Genomic DNA, 13,529 nt, shown 5'->3' on the forward strand with positions numbered 1-13,529 from the left:
CCGTCTGCTAGAGGCATTGTAATATAGCTGCTGAGCCTCTAATCCTCAGCATGGCAATTTGTGACTGGTTTGTAAAACCACACCCAGATAAGCATCGAGCCGTCTTGTTCATGAGCTCTCTTGTTCCTTCAGTCAACACATGCTCCCTGAGTGTGTGTCGGGCACTGCTACTCTCATTCTGGGCAGGAAACCAGACAGACACACGCCCTTGTAAAGTATTGCCTACACTTGGCTCCCTCATTTCCTACAGTGCCTTGGGATACATTTCTCTTTATCAGACACATAGCGGATAAGAGTTGGCGAGTCCTCATTTGTAGGTACAAATGTCACCACGCGAAGCAAGGACTCGGAGAGGTTAAATGAATTCCCAGTGTCACGGAGCTAATGAGAGGCTGTGCTGAGATTTGACCCCCAGAAGCTGAGTTCCAGAGTCCTCTGGAATTCTCTTTTTTGACTGCATCATGAGATTTGCCAGATCTCAGTTCCTGACCAGGGATTGAACCCAGGTCCGAGCAGTGAAAGCTCAGAGTTCTGACCAATAGACCATGGAGAACTTCCTCTCTGGGAGTTCTGAGTTCTTACCTGATCCGCCGTCTTAGAAATGGAGTTCCTGGGTCAACGCGCTGTATCATCTTGTGGGTTTTACTCACCAGTGGTTTGATTGTGAAGGTTTGGGGGGTGCCATCCTCCCATCAGCCCAGGTCCATCTCTGTCTCCTCCTCCCCGCACCCAGGGACTTACTGCTGTGGCCCGGTTCCTGTTCGTGCCATCAAGGAGGGCGACCTGAGCACCAAATACGATGCCCCTTTCGTCTTTGCCGAGGTCAATGCTGATGTGGTGGACTGGATCCGGCAGGACGATGGGTCTCTGCACAAATCCATCAACCACTCCCTGGTGGTGGGTCTGAAGATCAGCACGAAGAGTGTGGGCAGAGATGAGCGGGAGGACATCACCCACAACTATAAGTACCCGGAGGGTAGGTGCTGGGGCTCGTCACTGCCCTGCAGATAAGCAGCTGGTTTACCAGCTCGGCGGGTGTGCGTGCCTGTGTATGTGTGTGTATCTGTGTATGTGTGTGTGTGTGTATTTTATCTAGCAGCCTGCACACGACAATGATCTGTAGGTTACTGTTTATTTCAAGAAATTCCTTATGAACAAGTGCAAATTTAACACACACACTGTGTGTGGGGGGAGGCAGTGGTAAAGGATTACTCATTTAGGGAAAGAATTTTATATTCCACAAAAGGATTCCATTTGGTTTTTAAGCCTCACTTTCTTGGTTGGTTTGACTCTTAGTAAAACTGAAAGGGATGGCTGTTATACAGGAGAGGCATGCATCGTAACAAAAAATTAGGATGTCCATGTTTATCAATAGTGAGTGTGTCCGTGTTGAGTCGTTTCAGTCATGTCCGACTCTTTGTGACCCTATGGACTGTAGCCCTTCAGGCTCCTCTCAGTCCATGGGGTTCTCAAGACAAGAATACTGAAGTGGGTTGTCATGCCCTCCTGGATCTTCCCAACCCAGGGATTGAGCCCATGTCTCTTACATTTCCTGCATTGGCAGACAGGTTCTTAACCACTAGTATCACCTGGGAAGCCCCTTATTAACAGTGCTCATTAGTCATGGGAGAAGGAAATGGCAACACACTCCAGTATTCACTCATGGAAAATCCCATGGACCGAAGAGCCTGGTGAGCTACAGTCCATGGGGTCGCAAAGAGTCGGACACGACTAAGCGACTTCTCTCTTAGTCATGGGAGCTACAATAGATGGGCAATTTCATGCCTTTTAACTGCAGTGTGTTTGTGCCGAAGAGGCTTGGAAGTCCAGAGGGGCCATGTAAGAGAAGCTCCATGGAAGAGAAACTGTAGTGTTTATCGTTGCAGTATTTCATATAGAGCTGGGGAAGTGGGTATGAAGGTAGATTGGAAAGGTTTAAAGAGAAATGGACCGAAAGAAGCTTAAAGATAATCAGATGGGCTCAGTCAGACACAAAGATGAAGCTTCTTTTTACCACAATGTTAAATCAGGAGTAGGAAAAGGAAGTGGTTTGTTTTGCACATCAAGTGGCCAATTCAATAGACAGATATTTTTGAAGCATCTACTGTGTTCCAAGCACAGTAAGGTTCACAGAAGTGACTAAGAAACCACAGCTCTCATCTGACCCCCATTGACCTTTGAAGGGCTGCCTGGGGATTGGCTGTGAAGTGGGCATGCTCCTACAGGAAGGGATAAAACAGAAGGAAAAGATGCTATCCCTGGCCTCTGAAATGTCTAGAGTTGTTGATTTAATAAAATAAATAGATATATACCCAACAACTCTTGGGAAAAAATAAAAGGCACATAGGGGAGAAGTGAATGGTATAAAGGAGGGGCCAGTTCTGCTGGAGAACTCAACAGTTGGAGAAGTGATGGAAAGGATTTCGGGTAAAAGTGGTCCCTGTGCAAATGCTTGACGGTGAGAAAGTTTGAATTGTATTAGTGCCTACTAGGCACTAAGCACTGTTGTAGGCATTAGGTATGACTTAAGATTAAGTGAAACACAGTCTTGGTCCCCAAGAGACTTGAGAGTGTAAACATATGAACAGAAAAAAAAAACCCTAGTGGGCAAAAAAAAAAAAAAGAAACCATGGCAGCTATGAAACTCCAAAAGGTATTGTGAGTCATTCATCCTGGGGAACTAGTCAGAGAAGGCATCCTGGAGGAGGGGTCATTTGGGGATGGGTCTTGAGGGATGTATAGGAGTTTGCTTGTGGGAAGTAAATAAAATACTCTTTCCTTCTCTTGGCACGGTAATGTAAAGAAGGGGCTCCTTCTGGGTGCTCTGAGTCACCAAGACTTTGAGAAGCCAGCTTGCTCTGCCCCCAGCCTCCTCCTCATTGATCCCCTGTCCAGCTGTGATGAAGCTCTCAACCCTATCCCCACAGGGTCCCCAGAGGAGAGGGAAGCCTTCACGAGAGCCAACCACCTGAACAAACTGGTTGATAAAGAGGAGACAGGGGTGGCCATGCGGATCCGTGTAGGCGAGGGCATGAACAGGGGCTGCGACTTCGACGTCTTTGCCCACATCACCAACAGCACCCCCGAGGAGCACACTGGCCGCCTCCTGCTCTGTGCCCGCACCGTCAGCTACAATGGGATCCTGGGACCTGAGTGCGGCACCAAGGATCTGCTCAACCTTTCCGTGGAGCCCTACTCCGGTAAGGGTCTGTGTTCCTGGAGCAGCTGTTGACCACACTGACTGGATCGTGCCCCGAGCATTGAGCGCGTACAGTCTACCTAACTGCAGGTCTGGCCCTGTCCTTGGCACTTTATAAATAGCAATACAGTTCCTTCTTATAACAAAAGTAAGAGGTGGATTCTTTTATGGCCCCTGCTTTCCAGTTGAGAAGACTAACAGAGAGGTTAAGTAGCTTTCCTGAGGGCACACAGTTAGGAAGTGATGGGACAGAAACTTGAAGCTGTACTCGCAGCAACTATTCTATTTTGTTTCAGCTCATCTTCATGTGACCCCTGACTGCTTTCCCAGACTCTCTACTTACTGCCCCTTCCAGCAAATTCCTTCCCTCTGTCTCCAGCAACTCATGCTGCAGCTGTCTTTCCCCAGAACCCTTTAGCGAACCTCTCCTGTTCCTCTGGAGGTCCTCAGGCTCAGGGAGAAGAGATTCAAGACTAGTGCTGCCCAGAGAACTGTCGGAAATATGAGAATGTTCTGTATCTGCGCTGTCTAGTCCGGTGACTACTAGCTCCATATGGCTACTGAACGCTTGCAATGTGACTCGTGCAATTGCGGGACTAAAGTTTTCATTTCATTTAAACAGCCATGTGTGGCCGGAAGCTGCCATATTGGACAGTGTTGCTCCAACAGTGATGGGAAAAGCCTTGATCTTCCCTTCTTAGGTTTTTATTTTTTTAATTGGGGGTATAGTTGCTTTACTTTGTTGTTAGTCTCTGCTGTACAGCAGAGTGAATTGCTATATATTTACATGTGTCTCCTCCCGCTGGGACCTCCCTCTCACCCCCTGCTCCCTATCCCACCCGTCCAGGTCATCACAGAGCATAGAACTGAGCTATACAGTAGCTTCCCATCAGCTATCTAGTTTACACATGATAGTGTCTATATATCAATCCTAAATTTCCAATTCACACCCCTCCCAACTGTGCCTACCCATCCATTCTCTCTGTCTGAGTCCTGTTCCTGCTCTGCAAATAGGTTCATCTGTGCCATTTTTCTAGACTCCACCTTTATGCATGAACATATACTCCAGGGCCTGGCCTGGCCTGGCCTCCCTGGGAGCAGATCCTCTTCCATGTTTGGGGCTGAAATGATGTCAGCAGCTCACCCAGCCCTCACCCCTGGGCTGAGCCTCTGTCGCTCTTTCTTCCTGGTCGGTTGCCTGCACAGTCATTGTCCCCTTGATCCATTTCACTGCCTGCTTTGTCACCACGCCTGGTTGTCTCCCTAAAAAGAAGCCGGAGGCCCTGAGAGGGGTGGTGGCTGATGAGGTCACTTAGTGATGCAGCGTGGAGCCTGGTCTCTCCCCCACCCCCCGCCTCCCCCAGCCCCCACAGTGGTCCTTTCCTGGCTTCTGCATTTGGAGCCTGCGGGCGTGAGAAGGGCAGGGGAGTCTTGGAGTTGGGAGAGGCCCTGGGAACAGCAGGGTTTGAGTAGAACATCAGTCAGCTCTAGGGCCTTTATCTCAGGCCCACGGCAGGCACTCCTGGAGCTATACGCCAGGACAGAGCAGACTCTTGTCAGGGTCCTGGAGCAATGGGGAAGCCTTGGGGGCAGAGCCAGTTGGTACCAGGGATAGGGCCCCAACACTTTCACTGCTAAAAGGCATGTGCAGAGACCAGACTTGGCCTTGAATCTGGCTCTGCCACCTTCTATTATTATTAATTATTGGTCACACCATGCAGCACATGGGATTTTAGTTCCCAGACCAGGGATCGAACTGCTGCTCCCCCTGCATTGGGAGCGTAAAGCCCTAACTACTGCACAGCCAGAGAAAAACCTCTCCCACCTTCTAGATGTACAGCCTTGGGTCTCACACCTCACTCAGCTGTCAGTTTTGGGCGTTGACACGCCCCTCGTGGGTGGCTCTGACGACTGAAGGAGATGTGTGTTCTGGAAAGATCTAGAAGATGTAAAATGGTGCCTGGCCATGGTGGGGCCCTTCATGCCCCACTGAGCAAGTGCAGACAGGTATGGGGAGGACGAGAAGCACCTTTGCTGAACAGCTGCTGTGCCAGACAGTGCTCTCTAGGCCGGGCTCAGAGCTTCCTGAGTCACGGCCAACCTTGCTGGTGTCCGGAAGACTGGGGTCTTAACTCTGCCTCTGGGCCCCAAGTCAGGGGCAGGACTCTGGCCCTCCAGGTGTGTGCGGTGGTTGGGACACACCCAGGTCCTAGTTTCTGCAAATCCACCTGCAGGCTGTGAGCTCCTGGGTATTTCTCTTCTCTATTCCAGGCCTCAGCTTCCCTATTTGTAGAAAGGCTGGTTCATCTTTTCTTTTTTTTTTTAAGTGAAAGGTTGATTCAGGGAGGAAACCCACTCCATAGACAGAGTGGGGGCCACCTCCGAAAGCAAGAGAGACTTGGTTCATCTTCAGAGCGTTCCAGCCCCGCTGTGTGAATGCACATGTGTCAGCTCTTCCTCATATTCAGAACCACTTCAAAGAACGGAAGTGTCTTTCCTGGAATATGTTTCATAAGGTGAACCCCAACCTGAACCAAGGATGCCAGAGTAACTTCCTCCCGGGCCGCTGTTGAGTCACACTTTGCCTCCCAGATACATCTGAGCTCCTCACAGCATTGTTCTGCTTCAGCCACGCCCACCAGTGTCTCTTCCTGGGAAAGTGTTCACAGCAGAGGGGTCCCACCTGCCATCTAGACCCCGAGGGGCACAGCCTGTCGGGAGAAGGCGGAGGAGGGCAGCAGTCTGGGGCGTTGCCCTCAAGCTGGAAGGTGGGGGTAGGCCAGGATGCGCTATTGAGGCCTCCCAGGCCAAGGTCACCCTGAGACTGATTCTCCCACCCTCCAAGACCCTGAACTTTGGCTGAGTTGCTGGTTATGCTTTGATGATAAGATCCAGGGGATTTCCACGTGCTGGTGGACAGGAAGCCAGGCCTAGGACAGCTGAACTGAAACCAGCGGCCCTCACCCCAGCCTCCTGGCTCTGCGGCTTTCCCCATTCCTGCCCACGCCCCCTCTCTCTGGGGCCCTCACCCCTCCAGGCGGGGCAGCACAATCTCTGTGATGATCAAAGGGACCATCTAAGGAATGAGTGACACTAACCGCACACTTTTCTTTCTTTCGGCCAGCGTTGGCCCGAAGCCAGGCCAAGGCCACTAGCCTGTGGATGGCAATTCTCAAAGGTCCAGTCCCACCCTCACCTCAACCTCCTGGAAAAGTTAACAGTGGGGGCCACCCCCTCCAGGCTCCTGGAGAACCGTGTTTTCCTTCTTCTCTGTGGAACTGGTCAGAGTTTCCACTCCGCTCCACCAAGTCCTGACCCAGGAATTTTTCACTCCTTCTTGTCCTTTTTGGCAGAAGCTGTGTTTTTTTTCCCTTCTACGTCATCGGAGCCGAGGTTGGGGCAGGTCCACCCGGGGAATGAGTGACGAGAGGGCTGGGCGCTCATTTTCCAGAGAGCAGGATAGGAGACGAGTGTGCACAGCCAGGACCTAGACCTTGACCCACGCAGAGAGAAGGTGGCCATCTGCTCAGGCCTTCACGGTCCTGTAGATGACCTCCCAGCGGGTGCTCACTGGCCTGGGCACCCCTGACCCTTGCTAATCTCCCTCATTAACAGTAAACTCAGGTCCCGAGCTCAGAGCGCTCAGCAGACAAGAATATGAGCCTGAATTGACTTGGTGTGCTGGTGTTTGTTTTTACCAGCTTCCTTCTGCTTATGGTAAATAGTCAGGTTTGCTGCAAATAATGGTAACAAGATTCCCTAAGCAGAAAAGGTTGAAAAGTATGAAGCAAGCAGACTGAAAGAAAAATAATGAGCCAATAATGAGGATTTACTCAGATGTGTGAAACATTACGTGAATGAATGGAGTGTGGGAAACTCGAGTCTCTTGGGGGGAGGGAGGCAGCAGACTACAGAAAAAGAGGAAGCAGCATCTCCCATCATGGCACTGGGACATGAGGAGAGGTTGCCTGGGCTCCACAGAGTCCCAGCACCATCCTTCCAACATTCTTGTATGATGGGGGAGGCTCTGCCTTCAATGCAGGAGACCTGGGTTTGATCCCTGAGCTGGGAAGATCCCCTGGAGAAGGGAATGGCAACCCACTCCAGTATTCTTGCCTGGAGAATCCCATGGACGGAGGAGCCTGGCAGACTACAGTCCATGGGGTCGCAAAGAGTTGGACAAGACTGAGCAGCTCACACACACACACACATGGGGCAGAAGGGATTTCTCCCAAGGTTCTCTGTGACCACGTGAACAAACAGGGTCTGGCATAAGCATGTGGATTCTCTCTTTTTTAAAAAAATTTCAGTGTAGTTAATTTACAGTGTTGTGTTAGTTTCTGCTGTACAGCAGTGACTAGTTATAAAGTGAGTCAGTTATACACATATGTATGCTGTTTTCTAGGCTCCCTTCCCAAACAGGTCATCACAGTGTATTGAATAGAATTCCCTGTGCTATTCAGTAGGTTCTTATTAATTATCTAGTCTAACTATAGTATGTACATGTCAATCCCAGTCTTCCAATTTATCCCTCCTCCTCCCCTCTCCCCGCTGGTAGCCAGGAGTTTGTTTTCTACATCTGTAACTCAATCTCTATTTTGTAAATAGGTTCCTTTGTACCATTTCTTTAGATTCCACATATGAGCGATACCATTTGATATGTGTCTTTCTTCACTCAGTATGATAACCTCCAGGTCCATCCGTGTCGCAGCAAATGACACCATTTCATCCTTTTTTATAGCTGAGTAATATTCCACTGTTTATGTGTACTGAATTTTCTCTGTGGTCTGTGGATAATCAGACCGGTTCCTGTGCCCTTTTCCACTGCTCCTGTCTGCCTCTCATAACCTGACCCTGGTGCCCTAGGGTTTCCGTGTTCTTGTCTGAGAAATGGGGCTAAGATCCACACTTTGCTTCTCTGCAGTGGGGAGGTTGGCCCTACCAGCTTTGTTCTCATCCCCATCGCTGTGTGACTTTTGCTCTCAACTGACCTCTGGTCTTAGCTCTGCCCTGTGGGATCCAGATGCTCCTGGGAACAGAGAGGGAACCGAGCAGAAACAGACGGGGGAGGTCATCTCCCCAGGCTCACACAGTCAGTCAGTGGTCCACACAGGACCAACTCTCCCCTTCTGAACACTTAGGGGCAAAAGTGTTTCTTCATCTGTAAAATGGGTACAATTCCACCGACCTCATGGGGGAAATGGACATCCTGAGAGGTGGGATGACTCACCTAGCATCCCCAGGCAGCAAAGGGCAGAGGCAGGATTAAAACCCAGGCCACTCCTCCCACTTCCTTCCTGGGAGTGCTAGAGCCAGGGCAGGTGGGAGAAAGTGCTGGGATCTGTCCAGTCATTTACCAGCTGTGTGACCTCAAGCTCATCCCTTGCCCTCTCTGTGCCTTGTGGAGGTGCCATAGGAGGGGCCACGATTCAGGTGGCATGAGTGTTCTCCCCTCTCCCCTTCTGCAGAGAAGAGCGTTCCGCTTCGAATCCTCTACGAAAAGTACTGTGACTGCCTGACCGAGTCGAACCTTATCAAGGTGCGGGGCCTCCTCATTGAGCCAGCTGCCAACAGCTACCTGCTGGCCGAGAGGGACATCTACCTGGAGAATCCGGAAATCAAGATCCGGGTAAGGGCTGGGTCCCCAGGTCCAGATCCCACACCTGCATGCACCTCCCCCCCTGCAGCTCAAGATCTCTGATGCCCCAGGGTTCCTCAAATCTAGCTTCATCAAAGAAAAGCATCGTGAAACAGAATTTGGGACTCACAGCCTCTAGGAATGAATCCACACATCCCAGAGTAGTAGGATCATGACATCTAGGGATCTCAGAATTGTGGGCCCTTAAAAGCTAAACTCCTAAGGCAAGATTCTGAGGTCCTGGGGCCCTGGTGGGGCAGGAAGGGGTGGAGTTGTTAAGGGCTCAGACTCGAGTCTATTTATTCATCTGCAAAATGGGTGTTATAAGGATTAGCTGTGCGTCTACAGGAAACACATAGACTGTATACAGCATGTCATGAGGGTGCGATCAAAGCTGATTAATATTGACCATCAGCATCATCATGGTCATCACAGTGATCCACTTGGAGCAGTCTCAGCCCCAGGTCCCCAAGTGCTGCCTTTACAAATGGTAAAGAGCAGGGGGTGGCGGGGTGGGGAGTGAGTGCTGTGTGCCGGACAGTCTGCTAGAATCTTGCATATGTTAGCTCAGTGAATCCTCGTGAGAACCCTGCAGTCAGGCATTTCTCTCCTATGAAGAAACCAAAGCTCAGAGAGGGTGGTACCTTTGCTAAGGTCGCAGAGCAAGGAAGGGACAGAGATCAGCCTGCTTCCAAAGCCTCTGATTTTTCCACCCCAGACCTTAGAATGAAGGAGGCATTTTACGCATCCCATGGGTCACATGGAGCCTCTCTGCACCTCCATGAAGAAGGAGGCCTGGGCAGGAGTCATCATCCGTGTTTTCTGGGCGAGGCGGGAAATGACAGCGGCAGAGCTGCGCAGACATGGGGCCAAACTGCAGCGGAGATGGAGATGGCTCATTTGGGACCCTGCCTGCCCTGTAGGGGCTCTGGGCCCCTCTCGCTCTCTGCTGCCCCTGACATCCGCCCCGTGTCTCCTCCAGATCCTGGGAGAGCCCAAGCAGAACCGCAAACTGGTGGCTGAGGTGTCTCTGCAGAACCCGCTCACCGTGGCGCTGTTGGGCTGCACCTTCACTGTGGAGGGAGCGGGCCTGACTGAGGAGCAGAAGACCGTGGATGTGTAAGTGCGCGTCCCTCCCGCCTGGGGCCTGGGAGCAGAGGGCTGGCGCTCGTAGAGGGGACAGGTGCCCCTGGACACCGAGCCCTGGGCTGTAACCCCCTCCTCTCATCACCCACGCATCTGTGTCCAAACACCCACACATCAGGTGCATCCTGCGCGCACAGATCACACACCTGAACAGTACACCTTCAGTCACTAACCCCCACCTCCGGACACACAGGTGTACACGCGTGCCTGTGCTGTGTACCCTCACAGATAACTGTCTATATACGCATATGCTTATGAGCATATACACTTGTTTTTTCACTTTTTTGTTGTAATATCGTTTGCATACAGTACACAATACAAATCACATATGTACAGTTCAGTGCATTTTCATGCATGTGGTCACGTGAGCATCCACACTCACGCCCTGGCACACCATTCACTCTCATACATGCACACACACACACACACACACACCAGTCACTCTCATACACACACACACACACCGTTCACTCTCATACACACACACACCAGTCACTCTCATACACACACACACACACACACTGTTCACTCTCATACACACACACACACACCAGTCACTCTCATACACACACACACCAAGCCCTTGAGAGTTATGAGCAGGGCCCATTGTATCCTGTCGTTATTCAGCTGTACATCCGTGGAGGCGCTGGGCTGAGATCTCAGTAGTCACGTGTCATCCTGGCCTGGCCTCATCACGGGGACCAGGCCAGGGCCCCTCTCCTCACCCTCTTTCTCTCTCTCTCTCCCAGCCCGGACCCCGTGGAGGCGGGGGAGGAAGTCAAGGTGAGGGTGGACCTGCTGCCCCTGTACGCGGGCCGCCACAAGCTGGTGGTGAACTTCGAGAGCGACAGGCTGAAGGCCGTGAAGGGCTTCAGGAACGTCATCGTTGGCCCCGCCTAAGGGGTCCCCGTGCCAGCCCCACCTCAGCCACCGAGGGCCCCCAAATTGACTCCAATTTTTATCCCAAACTAATGAGCAAAACTTGCCCCTCCTTGGGCCCCGGACCTCAAGGCAGGGGTGGGCTGCCTGCAGGGGCCTTTGGAATCGAATGTACTTCCCGCCCACCTTGTCCCCCTGAGCCTGTCTTCCCACGCCCCTCACCTATGAGGGATGTTCTGTGCCTGCACTGTGGGAGCCCTCCTCTTGGCTGACGGCCCGGGGGGTAGGCCGTCTCCCCATCCCTTCCCAGCCCAGAGGCCCCTTTCCTTGGAGCAGGGAAAAAAAGTGTGCCCAGTGACTGGATCAAGGAACTCAGCTCCCTAGAGTACCCTCAACCCCTTCCCCAGGTTAAGCCCAGACCCCGGGGGCCCTTGGCAGAGCCTGAGCAGGTGCAGATGGGGAGGGTCCCAGGAATAGACCACACCCCAAATCCCCTCACATCCCAGCAGCCCTGACCCAATACTCCTCCCACCCTCTCACAATGGCGAGGCGCCTAGTAAGTGCCTGGCACTTCCTGGGCTCACTGGTGCCCACACGGCCATCAGCCCATCCAATCCCCACAGGAAACTGCCGAGCGGGAGCTGTTTTCTCAGTGAGGCGACTGGGCTTGGAAAAGGGAGGCGGCCAGCCCTGCTCCTTTGGGCTCCTGGATATTTGCAAGGCTGGCTAATGTAGAGGCACAAGAAGGGAGCCCAGCCCTTCTGACTCTGAGTCCAGTGCCCCATCCACCACTCCTGGCTGCATCCGAGAGGCCATTTGGAACCTGATCAAAAAGGATCCAGTTAGGACGAGGAGGCGGGAAGGGCTTAGAGCCCTAGGTTTAGCCCCAGGTCTGGCCAGCTACTGCCTTCCCCTCCTCAGGGCCTCAGTTTCCTCTTTGGTCATGGGGAGTGATTGAACCAGCTCATCTTCAAGGCCCTCCCAGCTCTGCACTTCCGGTGCCTTGTATGACCCAGCCTCGCTAATGACAGCAGGTCCTCTTCCTGGGCTTCACAGAGCCTTGGGTCACAGACCCAGGATGCTTCGAAGTGTGAGACCATGACCACCTTCCTGTCCCCAGTCGTGTCTGAGTTCCCCCCCCGGCCCCGTGCCCAGGCATCTGCCTTCGGAGCCCATTTCTAGGGGGAAAGAGACTCCCCCAGAAACCCCCGTCTTAACCATGAGCCCGCCCACCGCAGTGCCTAGACTTCACAATAGCCTTAGTTGCCCATGCTGATCACCCACCAGCAAGGCTGGCATCTTAGCCATATCCTCTTTGAGGAGCCAGAGTCCTGGAACACAGCCCCTGCCCCCCGACTAAGCTTGGGGACCCCACGAATTGCGATCTCTGACTTTATCCCTCACTCTCTCCGTGTGACCGGGCTTCACTCAGCCTGGAGGAGGGAACTGGGAGAGAATTCTGTGTCTGGAATGGGGTCAGAGCCTCCAGGGAGCCCCCAAGCCCCAGAGAGAGACTTGGGGAAAGTCACGCTGATACACTTAGAACTTTCTGCTTTGCACAAGGAGAAGCGCAAGATGAGCCAGTATATATTCTATATAAATATTGCTCTATTTCCCTATGGTTTTATAAACGCTTTTGGGTTCCAAGCAAGCCGTAGATGTGCTTTTGAGCCACAAACAGCGAGCACTGAAATAAAGGTTTATTTTTCACATTCAGACAAGGTCTGGTCATGCTTTTGAGGAGAGTGAGTGGGGGAGCTCATTTAGCATCTGGACAAGCCACCTCATGCCAAGAGCCTTTCCCTAGCTTCAGTGCCTCCCTCAGATCTAAATTTAACCAGCATTCAAGGCTCTACAACTGTCTAGCTCCGTCTCCAATCCCATCTCCAAACAGCCATGTTCAGATCAGAATGAAGTGCCTGTTTCTCTTCTAACATCCCATGTACTTTCAACCTCTTACCTTGGAATGCCGCTCTTTTTTCCTTACTCAGCATATGAACTCCTATTCATTTTATAATGCTTCACATTAAAGTCACCTCTTCTGTGAAGCCTACCCAGATTTCTTCTCAGAACCCTGGAACATGGACCAACTCAAACATTTATCACAGTGACTTTTAGTTCCATGTTGATATACCTACCCCTCACTTCCTGTCTGAAGTCCTCAAGGGAAGGGACCCTAATAAGTGCTGAACTGGTCAATTGATGTGTTTCAACTCAGTCCCCCAAGACCTGTGTTGTTCAGTAGAAATATAATGTGAACCACAAATGCAAGCCATATATGTAATTTAAATTTTTCTTGTGGCCCTATTAAGAAAAGAAACAGGTAAAATACATTTTAGTAATGCATTTTGTTGAACCTAATATGTCCGAAACATACTATGTTCAATAAGCATGTATAATAAACATTGTTATTGCAACACATAATCAACATAAAAATTATGAGTGAGATATCTTACATTCTTCTTTTCATACAAAGTCTTTCAATGTGGTATGTATTTTACACTGACAGCCCATTTCAATTAGGACTAGCTGCATTTCAAGTGCTCCATGGCCTCAGGTGGCTACTGGCTACCACGCTGTCTTACCGAGCAAGGGCTCATGTGCCTGCCGCACAGAAAGTCAAACACTGACAGCAGGTATTTGCAGCAAAGTAAGGTTTTATTTGCA

General features: G+C 51.3%; 1 protein-coding gene across 1 annotated transcript in view; it reads left to right on the plus strand.

Moving 5' to 3' along the window:
• The window catches only part of TGM2 (transglutaminase 2), a 35,240-nt gene extending 21,947 nt beyond the window's left edge, over window positions 1–13,293 (plus strand). Inside the window, exons 9-13 of the mRNA XM_055437209.2 lie at window positions 734–976; window positions 2,928–3,200; window positions 8,668–8,828; window positions 9,820–9,956; window positions 10,733–13,293. Coding sequence (XP_055293184.2) covers window positions 734–976; window positions 2,928–3,200; window positions 8,668–8,828; window positions 9,820–9,956; window positions 10,733–10,883 — 965 coding nt within the window. The 3' untranslated portion in view covers window positions 10,884–13,293. The remainder of the gene's footprint in view (window positions 1–733; window positions 977–2,927; window positions 3,201–8,667; window positions 8,829–9,819; window positions 9,957–10,732) is intronic.
• Window positions 13,294–13,529: the final 236 nt, after the last annotated feature.

This window comes from Moschus berezovskii, chromosome 15 (genome assembly GCF_049115385.1).
Source record: "Moschus berezovskii isolate FMDL1 chromosome 15, NW_MosBer_1.0, whole genome shotgun sequence".
Taxonomy (NCBI): Eukaryota; Metazoa; Chordata; class Mammalia; order Artiodactyla; family Moschidae; genus Moschus; species Moschus berezovskii.